This window comes from Bos indicus x Bos taurus, chromosome 16 (assembly GCF_003369695.1).
Source record: "Bos indicus x Bos taurus breed Angus x Brahman F1 hybrid chromosome 16, Bos_hybrid_MaternalHap_v2.0, whole genome shotgun sequence".
NCBI lineage: Eukaryota > Metazoa > Chordata > Mammalia > Artiodactyla > Bovidae > Bos > Bos indicus x Bos taurus.
Window position 1 is genome coordinate 75,020,706 of NC_040091.1, and position 18,853 is coordinate 75,039,558.

The 18,853-nt window shown below is 39.2% G+C and overlaps 1 protein-coding gene across 1 annotated transcript in view; it reads right to left on the reverse strand.

Moving 5' to 3' along the window:
- Positions 1 to 971: 971 nt before the first annotated feature.
- Positions 972 to 18,853, reverse strand: part of LOC113906253 (membrane cofactor protein-like) — a 42,606-nt gene continuing 24,724 nt past the window's right edge. The window contains exons 6-8 of the mRNA XM_027564132.1: positions 7,780 to 7,965; positions 1,313 to 1,422; positions 972 to 1,004 (exon numbers count right to left, since the gene is read on the reverse strand). Of these exons, the coding sequence (XP_027419933.1) occupies positions 972 to 1,004; positions 1,313 to 1,422; positions 7,780 to 7,965 (329 nt within the window). The remainder of the gene's footprint in view (positions 1,005 to 1,312; positions 1,423 to 7,779; positions 7,966 to 18,853) is intronic.

The window sequence follows — 18,853 nt, forward strand, 5'->3', positions numbered from 1 at the left end:
AGACATGGCACACACAAGACCCATAACACCAGGCAGGTGACCCACAAACTAGGGGGATCATGACAATCGCACAAGTCCTCCCCAAGGAAGGCAGGGTCTGAGATTCACATCAGATTCCCCAGCGCAGGGGCCCCGCAGGAGACAAGCTCCTAGAATGCTGGGCTTTGAAAGCCAACATGGCATATTTTTGGGAGATCCAAGGGGCTGTAGGAAAAAATCTGCTCTTAAGGGGGACGGACAAAATGTCACACACTCTTGAGACCCAGTGCAGAAGCAGTCGTTTGAAAGGAGTTTTGGTCAGACTGACTTGCTCATCTTGGAGAGGCGGAGGACAACGTGGACTCACTCTGCGGACAGAGATTCTGGCAGTAGCCACTGGTGGGAGTGCATACCCAAAAGGAGTCTGGGGCTGGCGAGTGGCAATTTGGAATCCTCCCTCTAGCTTATTAGCACCACGATATGACCTTGCCCCCCAGCAGGTGGGCACAAGTTCTGGGACACCCCAGGCCCAGCAGTTATTGGAGCAGGGACAGAGCCTGACCCACAAGCAGGCTGACTGCCTTAAATCCCCTCATCCTCCAGGTGCCTGGACCTATCCCTGTCCACTAGAAGGCCCAATACACCACAACCAGACCCCCCAGCACCCAGCTCTGCTCACCAGTGGGCCAACATCAGCCCGAGAAGCCCACGGGCCCAAGCCCAGCAGTCAGATTTCAGCTCCAGGAACACTGGGCCCCTCAACCAGCCTCCCCAAGGCAGACCCATCCACCCGTGGGCCAACACCACCTCCAGGACCCCCTGGACACTACGATCAGCCAAGTCAGAAAATGACCTTGCCTGCCAGCAGGGTGACACCAGCCTTCGGATCCCTCAGGCCATAGCCCCACGTACCAGTAGGCCGACACTTGCTGAGACCACAGCGGCTGCCCCAGGACCCAGCTCCAGCAGCCAGGTGGTCAGCACGGGCCACCCTAGTAGCGCACATCTATAACCACAGGAAGTAGCTAAAGGATGAAAACACAGCAAGTGGTAAAATATGATGCTATGAACGTTAAATGTGGGGGTATGGAGAAAAAGTGCTGAGCTGTTAGAATGTGTACAAAATAGAGATGAGCAACCTAAAATAATCATGTGTATATATATATATAGCTACATATAGACCTCATGAGAAGGACAAAACTCTAAAATAGATATCCCACAAGAAAGAGTAAGGAATCCAACATAACATTAAAGATAGTCATTACACCACAAGTGAAGAGAGGAAAAAAAGAAAGGAACAAAAATGAACCATAAACGTAAGAGCTAAAATTACGAAACTCTTAAAGAGAACACGGAGGACAGCTTCAGGGTGTGGGGTCTGCAGGGATTTCGCGGATGTGACACCAAAAGCACAGACATGCCGGGTTTCATCAAAACCAAACACTGATGTTTAAGAAGGGACACTGTCATCAGAGAGAGAGCAGTCCACGGAATGGGAGGGAACTGCATTATATATCTGATCAGGGATTAACCTTCAACATATATTTTGAGCGTTTAAAAATGGAAAAAAATTACATTAAAAAATGGGCAGAGGACTTGAACAGATATTTCTCCAAAGAACATATACAAAAGACCAATAATATGCACATGAAAAGATGATCAATCACTAATAATTGTAGAAACGCAAAGAAAAACCATGATGAGTTAGTACTTCACATATACTGGTATGGCTTTTATCCAAAAAAAAGAAATAAATAAAGACAAGTGCTGGCAAAAAGGTGGAGAAATTGAAACTTTTGTGCATCGCTGGAGGGAAGGTAACATTGTGTAGCCACTGGGGAAGATTCTCTGGAAGATTCCCTGGTTGTTCCTCAAAAAAATAAACATAGTAATACTATGAGGAAAAAGTGAAAGTGTTATTTACTCAGTCATGTCAGACTTTTTGCCATCCCTGGATGGTAGCCCACAAGACTCCTCTGTCCATGGAATTCTCCAGGCAAGAATACTGGAGTGGGTATCCATTCTGTGCTTTAGGGGATCTTCCTGACCCAGGGATCAAACCTGGGTCTCCTACATTGCAGGCAGACTCTTTACCATCTAAGCCATCAGAGAAGCCCAACATACTATTACATAACACAGCAATTCTATTCCTAAGCATGTAACCACCAAAATTAAAAATAGGGACTCAGATAGCTGAATGCCACTGTTCAGAGTAGCGTTATTCAGAATAGCCAAAAGGTGGAAACAAACCAAGGGTCTTTCAAACAAATGAGTGAATTAAGGAATTGTGGTTTATATGAAGATATTCAGTTCAGTTCAGTTCAGTCGCTCAGTTGTGTCCAACTCTTTGCAACCCCATGGACTGCAGCACGCCAGGCCTCCCTGTCCATCATCAACTCCCAGAGCTTACACAAACTTATATCCATTGAGTTGGTGATGCCATCCAACCAGCTCATCCTCTGTCGTCCCCTTCTCCCACTTTCAATCTTTCCCAGCATCAGGGTCTTTTCCAATGAGTCAGTTCTTCACATCAAGTGGCCAATGTACTGGCGTTTCTGCTTCAGCATCAGTCCTTCCAATGAATATTCAGGACTGATTTCCTTTAGGAGGGACTGGTTGGATCTCCTTGCTGTCCAAGGGACCCTCGAGAGTCTTCCCCAACACCACAGTTCAAAAGTATCAATTCTTCGGCACTCCGCTTTCTTTATAATCCAACTCTCACATCCATACATGACTACTGGAAAAACCATAGCTTTGACTAGATGGACCTTTGTTGGCAAAATAATGTCTCTGCTTTTTAATATGCTATCTAGGTTGGCCATGACTTTTCTTCCAAGGAGCAAGCGTCTTTTAATTTCATGGCTGCAGTCACTGTCTGCAGCGATTTTGGACCCCCCTAAAAATAAAGCCTGTCACTGTTTCCACTGTCTCCCCATCTATTTGCCATGAAGTGATGGGACCAGGTACCATGATCTTAGTTTTCTGAATGATGAATTTTAAGCCAACTTTTTCACTCTCCTCTTTCGCTTTCATCAAGAGGCTCTTTAGTTCTTCTTTGCTTTCTGCCATAAGGGTGGTGTCATCTGCATATCTGAGGTTATTGATATGTCTCCCGGCAATCTTGATTCTAGCTTGTGCTTCTTCCAGTCCAGCGTTTCTCATGATGTACTCTGCATATAAGTTAAATAAGCAGGGTGACAATATACAGTCTTGATGTGCTCCTTTCCCGATTTGGAATCAGTCTATTGTTCCATGTCCAGTTCTAAATGTTGCTTCTTGACCTGCATACAGATTTCTCAGGAGGCAGGTCAGGTGGTCTGGTATTCCCATCTCTTTAAGAATTTTCCACAGTTTGTTGTGATTCACACAGTCAAAGGCTTTGGCATAGTCAAAGGGTCTTCCAACAAATGAATGAATTAAGGAATTGTGGTATATATGAAGAAATATTACCAAGTCATAAGTGAAATAAAGTTCTTATACATGTTACAAGGTGGATGAACCTTGAAAACAGTATGCTAAGTGAAATAATCCAGAAGTGATCCAAGTCTATGCAGTATGTAGAACAGTCAAATTAATCAACATAGAAAATAGGTAGTGGTTAGCATGGCTGGGAGGAGGGAGAATGGAGAGTTATTGTTTCACAGGTATAATGTTCATTTTGAGGTGATTAAAGGTTTTAGAGATAGATAGTAGTAATGGCTGCACAAAAATGTGAATATACTTAATGCCACTGAAATGTACAATTAAATTAGCTAAAATTGTCAGTTAAATAAAATAGAAGTTGGTCTAGAAGAATTAGCACAGAGAGTAGCCTGAGCATCTGAAAAGGAAGTGTTCTGCCAGATATTAAAACATATCATCATTCTGTAATCAAAGCGTTGATTTGGTGTTGGGGCAGGAATGGGCAGAATTCAAGGGAACAGAAAGATCAGATCATGTATGAATTTAATGTGTGATAAAAACTGACAGTTCAAAAAAGCTGGAAAGAGAAGGACTTACTCAACAAATGGAGCTACTTCATACTGGACATAAATAAGTGGAGTAAAGAGAAACCCAACCGCATTTCAGATACCCTAAAGAAATGAGATGAATCAATGATTTGATGCAATCACAAAAGCACTATGATGGCAACGTTTACATGATTTCAGCACGGAGAAGACCTGAAGCTTTTATAAGAAAAACACAACACTCCTGGCCTTTAGGGAAAACATCAACACATCCAACTTCCTATTAATATAAATATTCTGTACATTTAAATGGCCAGTGATAGAAAAATCAGGTGAAATATGGTACATATTAAAATCATATAAAAAGATGGGAATAAATCTAACTGCAGCTCCAATTCAAGACATTAAGTGGAAAAAGTGCAAGTTTCAGAAAAATATGAACAGCATGATTACATTTTTGGATAAGAATAAAGCCAAATATGTAAACCTACACAAATAAGGATGTTTATGTGTAGAAGCAGATTAAAAAGACTCCCTAAACTACAAAGATATTAACTTTAGTAATTAGATGAGAGAAAGAAGTAGAGAACCAATCTTTTCACTATTTACGCTTTTGTAACACCTGAACTTTTAAAAATTCACATTAGTATGTGTGCATGTTCAGTCACTCAGTCGTATATAGCTCTTTGCTACCCTATGGACCGTAGCCCGCCAGGTTCCTCTGTCCATGGGATTTTCCAGGCAAGAATACTGGCGTGGGTTGCCATTTCCTCTTCCAGGGGATCTTCCTGATCCAGGCATTGAATTCACATCTCCTGCAGTGGCAGGTGGATTCTTCACTGCTGGGAGCCACCTGGGAAGCCCCTCAGATTAGTATACTAATATAGTTAAAAGGTATAGAAAGCAATCAATTTTTAATAGTGTAAAATCTTCAAAGAAAACTGACTTTTAATAATGACAAACTAGAGAAAAATTCTGCTTCCTGATAAAAGGATTTTAACTTATAATGAGCTTTGTTAAATCAACATGAAAAATATTTCAGAAATCACATAGAAAAGTGAACAAAAGACCAATATAAATGACTGCAAACCAAAAAATTTCAGCTTCACTGATAATTTCAATATACAATTAGTACATGACATTACTTTTCACCCATCATCTTATTAAGTTCTAAACAATGTTGGCAAGATAAAGAGGCACTGAATCTGTAGGACTTGACTCTGGAGCTGTAGTTGTTTGAGGACCTGGAAAAATTAATTTTGATTCAATTTACCAGTCTTACCAATACAAAATTGTAGAATTAACTTTGATTATTTTCATTTTTGAAGAAAATTATTTCTCGCAATGAATTACTTCTCAGAATGAAAATATACATACTTTCCAAATGGTGCTATTCTATTTCTGGGGAGTTAACCTAAATATATATTTATACAAGTACATTAGCATGTATGCATAAGAATATGCACTATGGCTCCGTATTACATAGTGGAAACCCTGGAAATTAATCAATAATAAATCATAGAAGTTATGTGTCCAGAGTAAGTTCACAAATCTTAAAAAAACACCACCCACACAGTGTCATATTACATAATTTGTATTCTTAGTTTGTCACTTTGTATTTGCCCCAATTTTTTCACATTCACATAATTAGATCTATCTTATCAGCAGTATATGTCACTAATGATGCTCTTGATACTCGCTTACTGACAAAAAATGACTGAAAACCTCACAAGGAACTTTGATTTATGATATTTAAAACAAAATCCCTATAGTTTATCACCTGTATAAACTTGTCCTCACAATTCTCCTGTTACTTCCTGTTATTTCTAAAACTGAATACATGTTTTAGAAAATCGTTATGAGATGCTTATGGTCAACTCTCAAAAGAGCACATCAATAAGCATAACATACCACAGTGCACGTTCCCACTAGGGCCATGTGAGCAAACATGAGTGAGTCAGCGAGTGTAGATTTCATATGCAATCTTTATGTATCATCCATAGACATTGCTTTCTTCACAGAACTTCACAGCACCCCCAAGATACTCGAGGAAGTTACGGAGTACCAGATTTACAGGAATTATAAACAGGTATTCTAATTACCATCCTAATATGAATAATTCCCCTCAATCCTTAAAATTACAGGACAATAGGAAGTAAACAAATTGGAAGGCAGTGATTGGCATTCGTTTGAGTCATTCAACAGTGAGAAACTAGAAACCACTGAAATGATGTTACTTGAGTAAGCAGAGCGGTCTGCTCAGGCTAATGCTCTTGCCACTCTTCTCTTGCTTCTGTTGCATCCAAAAAGAAGAAGCCAAAGATAACAGCCTGGACGCAGGAAGATAATCCCTTTCACCGTATCAAGATAGTCTCTCAAGTCTTAGGCAGAGCGGCTGCTCAGTAAACCCTGCCAGAGATCCTCCATTTCATTTCCACAAATAAGGACTTTTGCTGCCCTTCCATTGTTATGCAATTCCCTTTCTGTTGCCAAAAATAAATAAATAAATAAAAGCCAGTAAAGAGAAAAAAATAATTGTATGAGGTGGTTAGGTTGGGATGGGGAGTAGAAATACAAATCTTGTTCTGGAGACAGTAGAAATTTCCCAGTTAAAATTGTACTCTATAAAAAGAACCAAACTGGCTGTTGGCAGGAAAATGAAACATTCCTGGACCCAGATGATACCCTGTACAGATGTCAACAGATCACTTTTACAATGAATAAATTATCAATGTTGATGACACAGAAAACATGCATATTAAAAAACAGAAGCCGTGGACCTTAATTAATATTGATTTCTACATTAATATTGACTCCAATGAAACTGTAAATTAGGTGAGCTACCTTTAAGACCTTTCTAGACACCAGACACTGTGCTCAGAGCTTTAAATGCATCCCGCTGTTAACTTTACTATCACACAGTGAGGGAGGCATTCAATCATTACACACGTATGTAAAGAAGTTTACATAAATTACCTAAGTTTACAAACCTTTTTACATCTGTGGACTATGACCTATAATTTTAGATTCACTAAGTATAATAGCAAAAATGGCTATAAATGCATTCTTCCTCCTTTTATTACTAAAAGTTCTAGTGAGTGTAAATCACCAGACATTTAAAGGATTTTAAAACATCACAAGGAATTTAAAGGATATTGACAAATATAAGCAGGACTTTATGAAACCTGAGGCATTGGAAGTTGCAGACGCCGTAGTGGTAGCAATTGCTTCTGGAAAACAAACAGACAAAAAATATATATAAACTCATTTAATTACTTGGGATTTATTGCTTTCTACTAATATTCACTTACATGAATTATGTTTTTCATACTTATTTAGGTAAAAATGCACATGTGTTAATTTGGGCTTCCCTGGTGGCTCAGATGGTCAAGAATCTGCTTGTAATGCAAACCCAGGTTCAATCCCTGGATAGGAAAGATCCCCTGGAGAAGGGAATGGCAACCCACTCCTGTATTCTTACTTGGAGTATTCCATGGACAGAGGAGCCTGGTGGGCTACAGTCCATCATGGGGTTGCAAAAAGTTGGACACAACTGAGCTACTAACACTTTAATTTACACTAAAAAATGTTTGTGATCTATTTTACATGTAAAGATGTTGAACAAGAGAAATTTATGCATCTGTGTGATGTATGCAATATGCTAAGAGTCTATAAAAGGAAAATCAAAACAAGTTTCTTTGTGAATTAGAAGTCAAACATGTAACATGGAAATGAATATAAGACAGACAAAAGTACTAAAACTGTTTCTTTCCAATTGCTCCATATCATTGAAATCTATTGTGGAAAAAATAAAATCTTTTAAAAAAGAAAAAGGAAACCGACACCTTCATACCTTTTGCAGAGCACTTTGGTAGCTTGGGCTCCCAGGTCCCATTTGCACCACAGACAATTGTGCTACTCCCGTGAAGGTGAAAACCATCATGGCACTGAAATACAACTTGCATATTGTAGTAATATTTTCCTCTAAATCCTGATACTATTGCTCCATTTTCGACGATTGGATAGTCACATTTGACCACTGAAAAGTGGAGAAATTCCATAATTACTGAAAGCTTGCTTTCATATAAGACCAAATATCTAGTGCAAATAATAACTTCCAGTAAAGAGGAAGAAATGAGGAATGAAAGGCAAGATGTTAATTGAAAAAAAGTAAATAAAACAACACAAGACTCTGTGCATTGGAATTCCAGGGAAACAGATGTAGAGAAATCTAATAATGTTTTTCTACCAAAACAGTCTATCATAATAGTTTTTGGCTTTCCTACATTTTTTTTCCAGTACTGACATGTATTGCAAAAGGTCTGACTATCAGATACAAACTCAGGGTAAGTTCAAAAATGACTTTTGATGCTCTTTAGCTCTAGGATTTTTTTCAGGTCATGCTGACACTAATTACAGTACCATGTTCTTTTAGAAAGATAGTAAAGATGTTTTTGAGAAGGAAATACTTGAGTACAAATTTAAAACCTGAAAAGAAGCTAGCCATTAAAAAAAAAAAAAAGGAAATAGTTCTCAGGTGGCAAAAACATACAGGAACTGACGTGCTCAAGAAATACAAAGGTCAGTAGAGTTAGGGCAGTGTTTTCCAAATATTTTCGATTGTAAACCCAGAGATCAACACGTTTTAAGTTTTAAAACACATTTTAAGTGTTAAACCAGTATGCAAACACATGCATAATGCTAGAAGTTAATATTTAGCACCCACAACAGTGTACTGTGGTATATTCCATTCTATCTACCTCTCCAGAAGTAAATTAAAGGTCAGGGCCCTCTAGATTGACTTCAGATCTACTAATGGGTTTTGCAGAATTTGGAAACAAAACAAATCTGTAAAAATGCTGGGCAGGGAAGTGAGTTCAAGAGAACATTTTATGAGATTAATCTGAGCAATAGGCGAGGGCCAAAAATATAGCCTTTTAAGCCAGAAAGATGTTTTCTCCTTTCCTGTGGATCTGAATTTTCATTAGGTCTAATTTTTGTTCAGCCAGGAGAACTTATCAATTCTTTTAGTTCAGGTGGTCTAATGACAAATTCTCTTAGCTCTTCTTTATCTGAAACAGTTTTCCTTTATTTCAGCTTCAGTTTTGAAAGATTTCTCTTTGAGAGGGAATTCTAGGGTATTCTTTCAGCACATTAGCAGAAGTTATTGTCTTCTGTTCTTCACAGTGTCTTGAGAGAAGTCAGCTGTTACTCTTTCTTTGAGGTGAGGAAGAATGTAACATGCTCTTTGCCTCTCTTACTGGCAGCTTTTTCTTTTGTTTTTAGTCTAATGGGGATTCTTTGGTACATTTTTAGAATTTATTTATCCTGCTAGGGTCAATAAATTCCCTGGGGTGAATCTCTGGGGTGAATGTTGTGGCTCAAATTCAAATAATACAGAATAAAATAAATAGAGAATAAAAAATAAATAGAGAACAAACTTACGGGTACCAGAGGGAAAACAGGGGTGGGATGAATTGGGAGATTGGGATTGACATGTATACTCTACTACGCTTACAATAGATAACTAATGAGAGACTACTGTATAACAAAGGGAGCTCTACTCAATGCTCTGGGTGATGTAAATGGGAAGAATACCTGAAAAATCATGGATATATATGTGTGTGTATATATATCTCTCTATACACACACACACACACACACACACACATATATATATACATCTGATTCACACTGCCATACAGTAGAAACTAACACAACATTATAAAGCAACTATACTCCAATATAAAACAGACAAATAAGTGTCTATACTGTACTTTTTCTATGACACTCCAATTACATGTACATTTACTGCTTGCTACTCTTCCACAGGTGTATACATTTCTCTCTCTCTCTTATGTAATATTTCTTTTGAAATCAGGTTACATTTGTATTGTATTGATTTCAGGTTCACTGATCTTTTCTCTGTTGTGCAACACTGCTGATACTTGTGCTAATGATTTTCTTTAAGTTAGGTTTCAGTTCAGTTGCTGAGTCATGTCCGACTCTTTGTGACTCCTTGGACTGCAGCATGCCAGACGTCCCTGTCCATCACCAACTCCCAGAGCTTACGCAAACTAACTTATGTCCGTTGAGTCTGTGATGCCATCCAACCATCTCATCCTCTGTCATCCCCTTCTCCTCATGCCCTCAATCTTTCCCAGCATCAGGGTCTTTTCCAATGAGTCAGTTCTTCGCATCAGGTGGCCAAAATTTTGGACTTTCAGCTTCAGCATCAGTCTTTCCAACGAATGCTGCTGCTGCTGCTAAGTCGCTTCAGTCGTGTCCGACTCTGTGCGACCCCATAGACAGCAGCCCACCAGGCTCTCCTGTCCCTGGGATTCTCCAGGCAAGAACACTGGAGTGGGTTGCCATTTCCTTCTCCAATACATGGAAGTGAAAAGTGAAAGGGAAGTCGCTCAGTCGTGTCCGACTCTTCACTACCCCATGCATGGACTGCAGCCCACCAGGCTCCTCCATTCATGGGATTTTCCAGGCAAGAGTACTGGAGTGCGTTGCATTGTCTTCTCCGTTTCAATGAATATTCAGGACTAATTTCCCTTAGGATGGACTGGTTGCCTCTCCTTGCAGTCCAAGGGACTCTCAAGAATCTTCTCCAACACCACAGTTCAAAAGCATCAATTTTTCTGCACTCAGTCTTCTTTATAGTCCAACTCTCACATCCATACATACTACTAGAAAAACCATAGCTTTGACTAGATGGACCTTTGTTGGCAAAGTAATGTCTCTGCTTTTTAATATGTTGTCTAGGTTGGTCATAGCTTTTCTTCCAAGGAGCAAGCGTCTTTTAAATTCATGGCTGCAGTCACCAGGTGCAGTGATTTTGGAGCCCCCCAAAATAAATTCTCTCACTGTTTCCATTGTTTCCCATCTATTTGCCATGAAGTGATGGGGCCAGATGCCATGGTCTTAGTTTTCTGAATGTTGAGTTTTAACTGTATTACATACAGTTAAACAGTAAAAGTGTACAACTGCTTGCTGTTTAATACATGCAAATAATCATGTATTAACAATACAATAAAGACATAGAAAGTTTCCATATCCCCCCAAATTTCCTCATGCCACTTTGTAAACAATGCCCACCAACAACTCTGCCTTCCTCACCCAGCCTACCACTAATCAATTTTCAATCCCTATAGTGTTGTTTGGTCATCAGGTGCCCAATATATTACTGGAGAAAAACAGAAATGCTCCAGAAGGAATGAAGAGGCTGAGGCAAAGCAGAAACAATGCCCAGTAGTGGATGTGACTGGTGCTGAAAGTGAAGTCCAGTGCTATAAGAACAATACTGCATAGGAACCTGGAATGTTAGGCCCATGATCAAGGTAAACTGGAAGTGGTCAAACAGGAGATGGCAAGAGTGAACATCGACAATTTAGGAATCAGTGAACTAAAATGGACTGTAACGGGCAAATTTAATTCAGAAGAACATTGTATCTACTACTGTAGGCAAGAATCTCTTAGAAGAAGTGGAGTGGTCCTCACAGTCAACAAAAGAGTCTGAAATGCAGTACTTGGGTGCAACGACAGAATGATCTCTGTTCGTTTCCAAGGCAAACCATCCAATATCACAGTAATCCAAGTCTATGCCCCAACCACTAATGCTGAAGAAGCTGAAGTTGAATGGTTCTATGAAGACCTACAAGACCTTCTAGAACTAACACCAAAAAAAGATATGTCCTTTTCATCATAGGGAACTGGAATGCAAAAGTAGGCAGTCAAGAGATACCTAGAGTAACAGGCAAGCTTGGGCTTGGAGTACAGAATGAAGCAGGGCAAAGTCTAACAGAGTTTGGCCAAGAGAATGCACTGGTCATGGCAAACACCCTCTTCCAACAACACAAGAGACGACTCTACACATGGACATCAACAGATAGTCAATACTGATTGATTATATTATTTGCAGCCAAAGATGGAGAAGCTCTATACAGTCAGCAAAAAAAAAAAAAAAAAAAAAGACCAGGAGCTGACTGTGGCTCAGGTCATGAACTCCTTATTGCAAAATTCAGAGCTAAACTGAAGAAAGTAGGGAAAACCACTAGGTCATTAAGGTATGACCTAAATCAAATACCTTACGATTATACAGTGGAAGTGACAAATAGATTCAAGGAATCATATCTGATAGAGTGCCTGAAGAACTACAGTTCATGACGTTGTACAGGAGGTGGTGATCAAAACCATCCCCAAGGAAAAGAAATGCAAAAAGGCAAAATGGCTGTCTGAGGAGGCCTTACAAATAGCTGAGAAAAGAAGAGAAGCAAAAAGCAAAGGAGACAAGGAAAGATATACCCATCTGAATGCAGAGTTCCAAAGACTAGCAAGGAGAGATAAGAAAGCCTTCCTCAGTGATCAATGCAAAGAAATAGAAGAAAACAATAGAATGGGAAAGACTAGAGATCTCTTCAAGAAAATTAGAGATACCAAGGGAATATTTCATGCAAAGATGGGCACAATAAAGGACAGAAACAGTATGGACCTAACAGAAGCAGAAGATATTAAGAAGAGGTGGCAAGAATACGCAGAAGACCTGTACTAAAAAGATCTTAATGACCCAGATAATCATGATGGTGTGATCACTCACCTAGAGCCAGACATCCTGGAGTGTGAAGTGAAGTGGGCTTTAGGAAGCATCACTTCGAACAAAGCTAGTGGAGGTGATGGAATTCCAGTTGAGCTATTTCAAATACTAAAAGATGATGCTGTTAAGTGCTGCACTCAATATGCCAGCAAATTTTGGAAAACTCAGCAGTGGCCACAGGACTGGAAAAGATCAGTTTTCATTCCAATACCAAAGAAGGGAAATGCCAAAGAATGTTCAAATTGATGCACAATTGCACTCATTTCACAGGCTAGCAAAGTAATGCTCATTATTCTCCAAACGAGCCTTCAACAGTACATGAACCGAGAACTTCCAGATGTTCAAGCTGGATTTAGAAAAGGCAAATGAAACAATGATCAAATTGCCAAGATCCATTGGATCATTGAAAAAGGACAAAAGTTCCAGAAAAACATCTACTTCGGCTTTATTGTCTACACCAAAGCCTTTGACTGTGTGGATCACAACAAACTGTGAAAAATTCTTAAAGAGATGGGAATACCAGACCACCTTACCTGCCTCCTGAGAAACCTGCATGCAGGTCAAAGGGGAACAGTTAGAACTGGACATGGAACAACAGACTGGTTCCAAATAGGAAAGGAGTACGTCAAGGCTGTATATTATCACCGTGCTCATTTAATTTATATGCAGAGGACATCATGAGAAATGCTGGGCTGAATGAAGCACAAACTGGAATCAAGATTGCTGGGAGAAATATCAATAACCTCAGATATCCAGATGATACCACCCTTAAGGCAGAAAGTAAAGAGGAACCAAAGAGCCTCTTGATGAAGGTGAAAGTGGAGAGTGAAAAAAATAGCTTAAAACTCAACACTTATAAAATGAACATCATGGCATCCGGTCCCATCACTTCATGGCAAATAGATGGAGAAACAATGGAAACAGTGATGGGATTTATCTTCTTGGGCTCCAAAATCACTGCAGATGGTGACTGCAGCCATGAAATTAAAAGATGCTCCTCCTTGGAAGAAAAGTTATGACACACCTAGACCATGTATTAAAAAGCAGAGACATTACTTTGCAACAAAGGTCCGTCTAGTCAAAGGTATGGTTTTTCAAGTAGTCATATATAGATGTGAGAGTTGGACCATAAAGAAGGCTGAGCACCAAAGAATTATGCTTTCGAACTGTATGGTGTTGGAATAGACTCTTGAGAGTCCTTTGGACAGCAAAGAGATCAAACCAGTCATCCTAAAGAACTCAATCCTGAATATTCATTAGAAGGACTGATGCTGAAGCTGAAGCTCAATACTTTGGCCACCTGATGCAAAGCGCCGGCTCATTGGAAACAACCCTGATGCTCAGAAAGATTGAAGGCAGGCCGAATAGGGGATGGACAACAGAGGACAAGATGATTGAATAGCATCACTGACTCAATGGACATGAGTCTGAGCAAGCTCCAGAAGACGGTGAAGGACAGGGAAGCCTAGCGTGTTGCAGTCCATGGGGTCTCACAGAGTCGGACAACTGAGTGACTACAGTAGTGTCGGTTTTCCAGAATGTCATACGGAATCACATCCTCTGAGTTTACTTACTTAGGACAATGCGTTTCAGATTCATTCCTGTTGTCTGAATTAAAAGCTCATCATCCTTTCCTGCAGAGTATTATAACTATCTGTATGTACCAATGATGTTCCTCCATTTACCAGTTCAAGGACATAAGAGTTGTTTCCAGTATAGGATGATTATGACTAAGGATACTATGAATATTCTCATGCAGATTTTATGTGTACATGTTATCATTTTACCCTGGGTAGCTGAATTATACCTTAAGTATACGTTTAATTGTATAAGAAGTTGCTAAATTGTGTTCCAAATGGTCATACCACTTGCATTTTCATCAGCAGTGCTATCAGAGTCCCAAATATAACACATCCTCTCCAAAACATGGAACTGTTAATTTTTTCTTTTTAATTTCATGCATTCTAATAAGTTCTTAGTGGTTTCTCATCATGGTTTTCAACTACATTTCTGTTATTACTAATGATACTGAGCAATGTTTCATGTACTTTTTTTTTAACATCCACATTCTTCTTCGGTGGGAAAAATTCTATCCAAATATGTTACCCCTTTTTTTGTAAACTGGGCTGCTTTCTTCTTACTGTGTCTTGAGAATTCTTTATCATCATAGCTAGAAGTCCATTCAGAAATGTTCCTGACAAATATTTTCTCCCAGTCTATGACAAGTTTTTTCTTTCTTCAAACAGTGTGTTTGAGAGAAGTTCTCAGTTTTTAAGAAATCCAGTCTTTTTTTTGTTTTTTGTTTTTTTTTTTCTTTAAAGAATAATGCTTTTAAGGCTTTTGAAGAAATCTCTGCTAACTACAAATATTTTGTCTTCTCATAAGTCTTACAGTTTAGGTTTTACATTTGAATCTGTGATCCAACACCTCTTCCAGCCATGATAGTATGAAACTGCAAATCCACCACCAGAAGAAAAATGGCTAAAAACACGTGGAGACCAAAAGAAACATGTTACTAAACGATCAGTAGTTGACTGAAGAAATTAAAAAGGAAATAAAAGATATCTTAAGACTAAGGAAAATAGAGACAATCCATCCCAAATCTATGTAACACAGGAAAAACAGTTCTAAGACAGAAATTTGTAGCTATACAGGCCTACCTTAAGAACAAGAATAATCTCAAGTAAACAATCTAAATTTACACCTTTATACAAAAAATAGAACAACCCTCTCTGCAAGTTTGTGGAAGGTTAAAATAATAAAGAAAAGAGTGGAAATAAATGAAATTGAGACTGAAAATCAATGAAAATAAGAGCTGGTTCATTGAAAAGATAAAATTGACAAACACATAGCCATACTCATCAAGAAACAAAAGAAAGGATCCGAATAAATAAAAAGTAAAAGAGAAGTTACTATCAATACCACAGAAATACAAAGGATCATAGAGAATACTATGAATAATTATATATCCAAAATTGGAAAACCTGGAATAAGTGGATAAATTCCTAAAAAGATATTATCTGCTAATGCTGAGTCCAGAAAAAATAGAAAATGCTGCTGCTGCTGCTAAGTCGCTTCAGTCGTGTCCGACTCTGTGCGACCCCATAGACGGCAGCCCACCAGGCTCCCCTGTCCCTGGGATTCTCCAGGCAAGAACACTGGAGTGGGTTGACATTTCCTTCTCCAATGCATGAAAGTGAAAAGTGAAAGTGAAGTTGCTCAATCATGTCCCGACTCTCAGCAACCCCTTGGGCTACAGCCTACCAGGCTCCTCCGTCCATAGGATTTTCCAGGCAAGAGTACTGGAGTGGGGTGCCATTGCCATCTCCAAATAGAAAATGGGGATAGAACAATTACTAGTAATGAAATTGAATTAGTAAATAATTTCCAGCAAACAAAATCTAGGACTCCGTGGGTTCGCAGATGAATTCTATTACACATTTAAAGAATAGGTAAATTTTGCTTCAAAAGACACTCTATAGGAATAAATAAAATGAGCCAAAGACTGAGGAAAATAGAACTACCATATGATCCAGCAATTTTACTTCTGGGTACTAACCCAAAGAAAACAAAACACTAATTCGAAAAGATTTGTGCAGCCCTTTTTTCATTACAGCATTTTTGTTTTCAATACCTAAGATATGAGAAGACTCTTGAGAACAACCAGTCCATTCTGAAGGAGATCAGCCCTGGGATTTCTTTGGAAGGAATGATGCTAAAGCTGAAACTCCAGTACTTTGGCCACCTCATGCGAAGAGTTGACTCATTGGAAAACACTCTGATGCTGGGAGGGATTAGCGGCAGGAGGAGAAGGGGACGACAGAGGATGAGATGGCTGGATGGCATCACGGACTCGATGGACGTGAGTTTGAGTGAACTCCGGGAGTTGGTGATGGACAGGGAGGCCTGGCGTGCTGCGATTCATGGGGTTGCAAAGAGTCGGACACAACTGAGCGACTGAACTGAACTGAACTGAAGATATGAAAGCAACCTAAGTGTCCTGATAGAATAATGAATAAAGAAGATATGGTGTATATAAAATGGAGTATTACCTAGTCATAAAAAGAATGAAATCTTGCCACTTGCAATAGCGTTGATGGACATAGTGGGAATTATGCAACGTGAAATAAGTCAGTCAGAGAAACACCATGTGATTTCAGTTATATGTGGGATCTACAAAATAAAAAAAAAATAAACTAATAAAACAAAAAGGAAACAGATTCATGAATACAGAGAACTAGTGATTGGCAGAGAGGAGGTGGCTGGCAAGAGGAGGAAAATAAGTGGATTAAAATGCAAAATCTTCTAGTTATAAAATAAGTTACGAGGTTATGATACACAGACTAGACAGTACAGTCAACAATTCTGTACTTATTTTAAATGGTGACAGATGGGAACTAGACATCATGGTGATCATCTTGTTATGTATGTAAATGTGGAATCATTATGTTGTACATCTGGTTTTTGCATTAGGGCAATGCTGTCCTTGAAATGAATTGTGAAAGATTCTCTCCTCTTGTATTTTTTTAAGGCTTTGTGTGTGTGTGTGTGTGTGTATGCATGCTAAGTCATTTCAGTCGTGTCCAACTCTTTGTGACCCTATGGTCTGTAGCCCCTCAGGCTCCTTTGTCCATAGGATTCTCCAGGCAAGAATACTAGAGTGAGTTGCCATGCCTCCTCAAGGGGATCTTCCCAACCCAGGGATGGAACCCGTGGCCCCTGACACTTCTGCAATCCAGGTGGATGCTTTACTGCTGAGCCACTGGGGAGGCCCAGTGGCTTTGTGTAGAACTGCCATTATTTATTGCTTAAATGTTTGGTAGAGTTCACCAGTAAGGATACCCGGTTTGCAGTACTCTTTGTTGAGAAGGTTTAAGTTGTCAAATTTATAGGCATACAGTGGTTTGTTTTTTTCCTTATTATTCTTTTTTTTTAAATTTAAATTTATTTATTATAGTTAGTGGCTAATTACTTTACAATATTGTATTGGTTTTGCCATACATCAACATGAATCTGCCACAGGTGTACAGGTGTTCCCAATCCTGAAACCCCCTCCTGCTTCCCTCCCCATACCATCCCTCTGGGTCATCCCGGTGCACCAACCCCAAGCATCCTGTATCCTGCATCAAACCTGGACTGGCGATTCGTTTCTTATATGATACTATACATGTTTCAATGCCATTCTCCCAAATCATCCCCCCCACCTCCCTCTCCCACAGAGTCCTAAGACCAGAAACTATAAAACTCTTAGAGGAGAACATAGGCAAAACACTCTCCAACATACATCACAGCAGGATCCTCTATGACCCACCTCCCAGAATATTGGAAATAAAAGCAAAAATAAACAAATGGGATCTAATTAAAATTAAAAGCTTCTGCACAACAAAAGAAACTATAAGCAAGGTGAAAAGACAGCCTTCAGAATGGGAGAAAATAATAGCAAATGAAGCAACTGACAAACAACTAATCTCAAAAATATACAAGCAACTCCTGCAGCTCAATTCCAGAAAAATAAACAACCCAATCAAAAAATGGGCCAAAGAACTAAATAGACATTTCTCCAAAGAAGACATACAGATGGCTAACAAACACATGAAAAGATTCTCAACATCACTCATTATCAGAGAAATGCAAATCAAAACCACTATGAGGTACCATTTCACCCCAGTCAGAGTGGCTGTGATCCAAAAGTTTACAAGCAATAAATGCTGGAGAGGATGTGGAGAAAAGGGAACCCTCTTACACTGTTGGTGGGAATGCAAACTAGTACAGCCACTATGGAGAACAGTGTGGAGATTCCTTAAAAAACTGGAAATAGAACTGCCATACAACCCAGCAATCCCACTGCTGGGCATACACATCGAGGAAACCAGAATTGAAAGAGACACGTGTACCCCAATGTTCATCACAGCACTGTTTATAATAGCCAGGACACGGAAGCAACCTAGATTTCCATCAGCAGATGAATGGATAAGAAAGCTGTGGTACATATACACAATGGAGTATTACTCAGCCATTAAAAAGAATACATTTGAATCAGTTCTAATGAGGTGGATGAAACTGGAGCCGATTATACAGAGTGAAGTAAGCCAGGAAGAAAAACACCAATACAGTATACTAACACATATATATGGAATTTAGAAAGATGGTAATGATAACCCTGTATGCGAGACAGCAAAAGAGACATAGATGTATAGACCAGTCTTTTGGACTCCTTATTATTCTTTAAACGTCTACAGGATATTTTATGATGTTCTCCTTTTCAATATTGATATCGGTGATTTTGTCTTTGTTTTCCTGTCAGACTGTCTATGGATTTATCTATTTT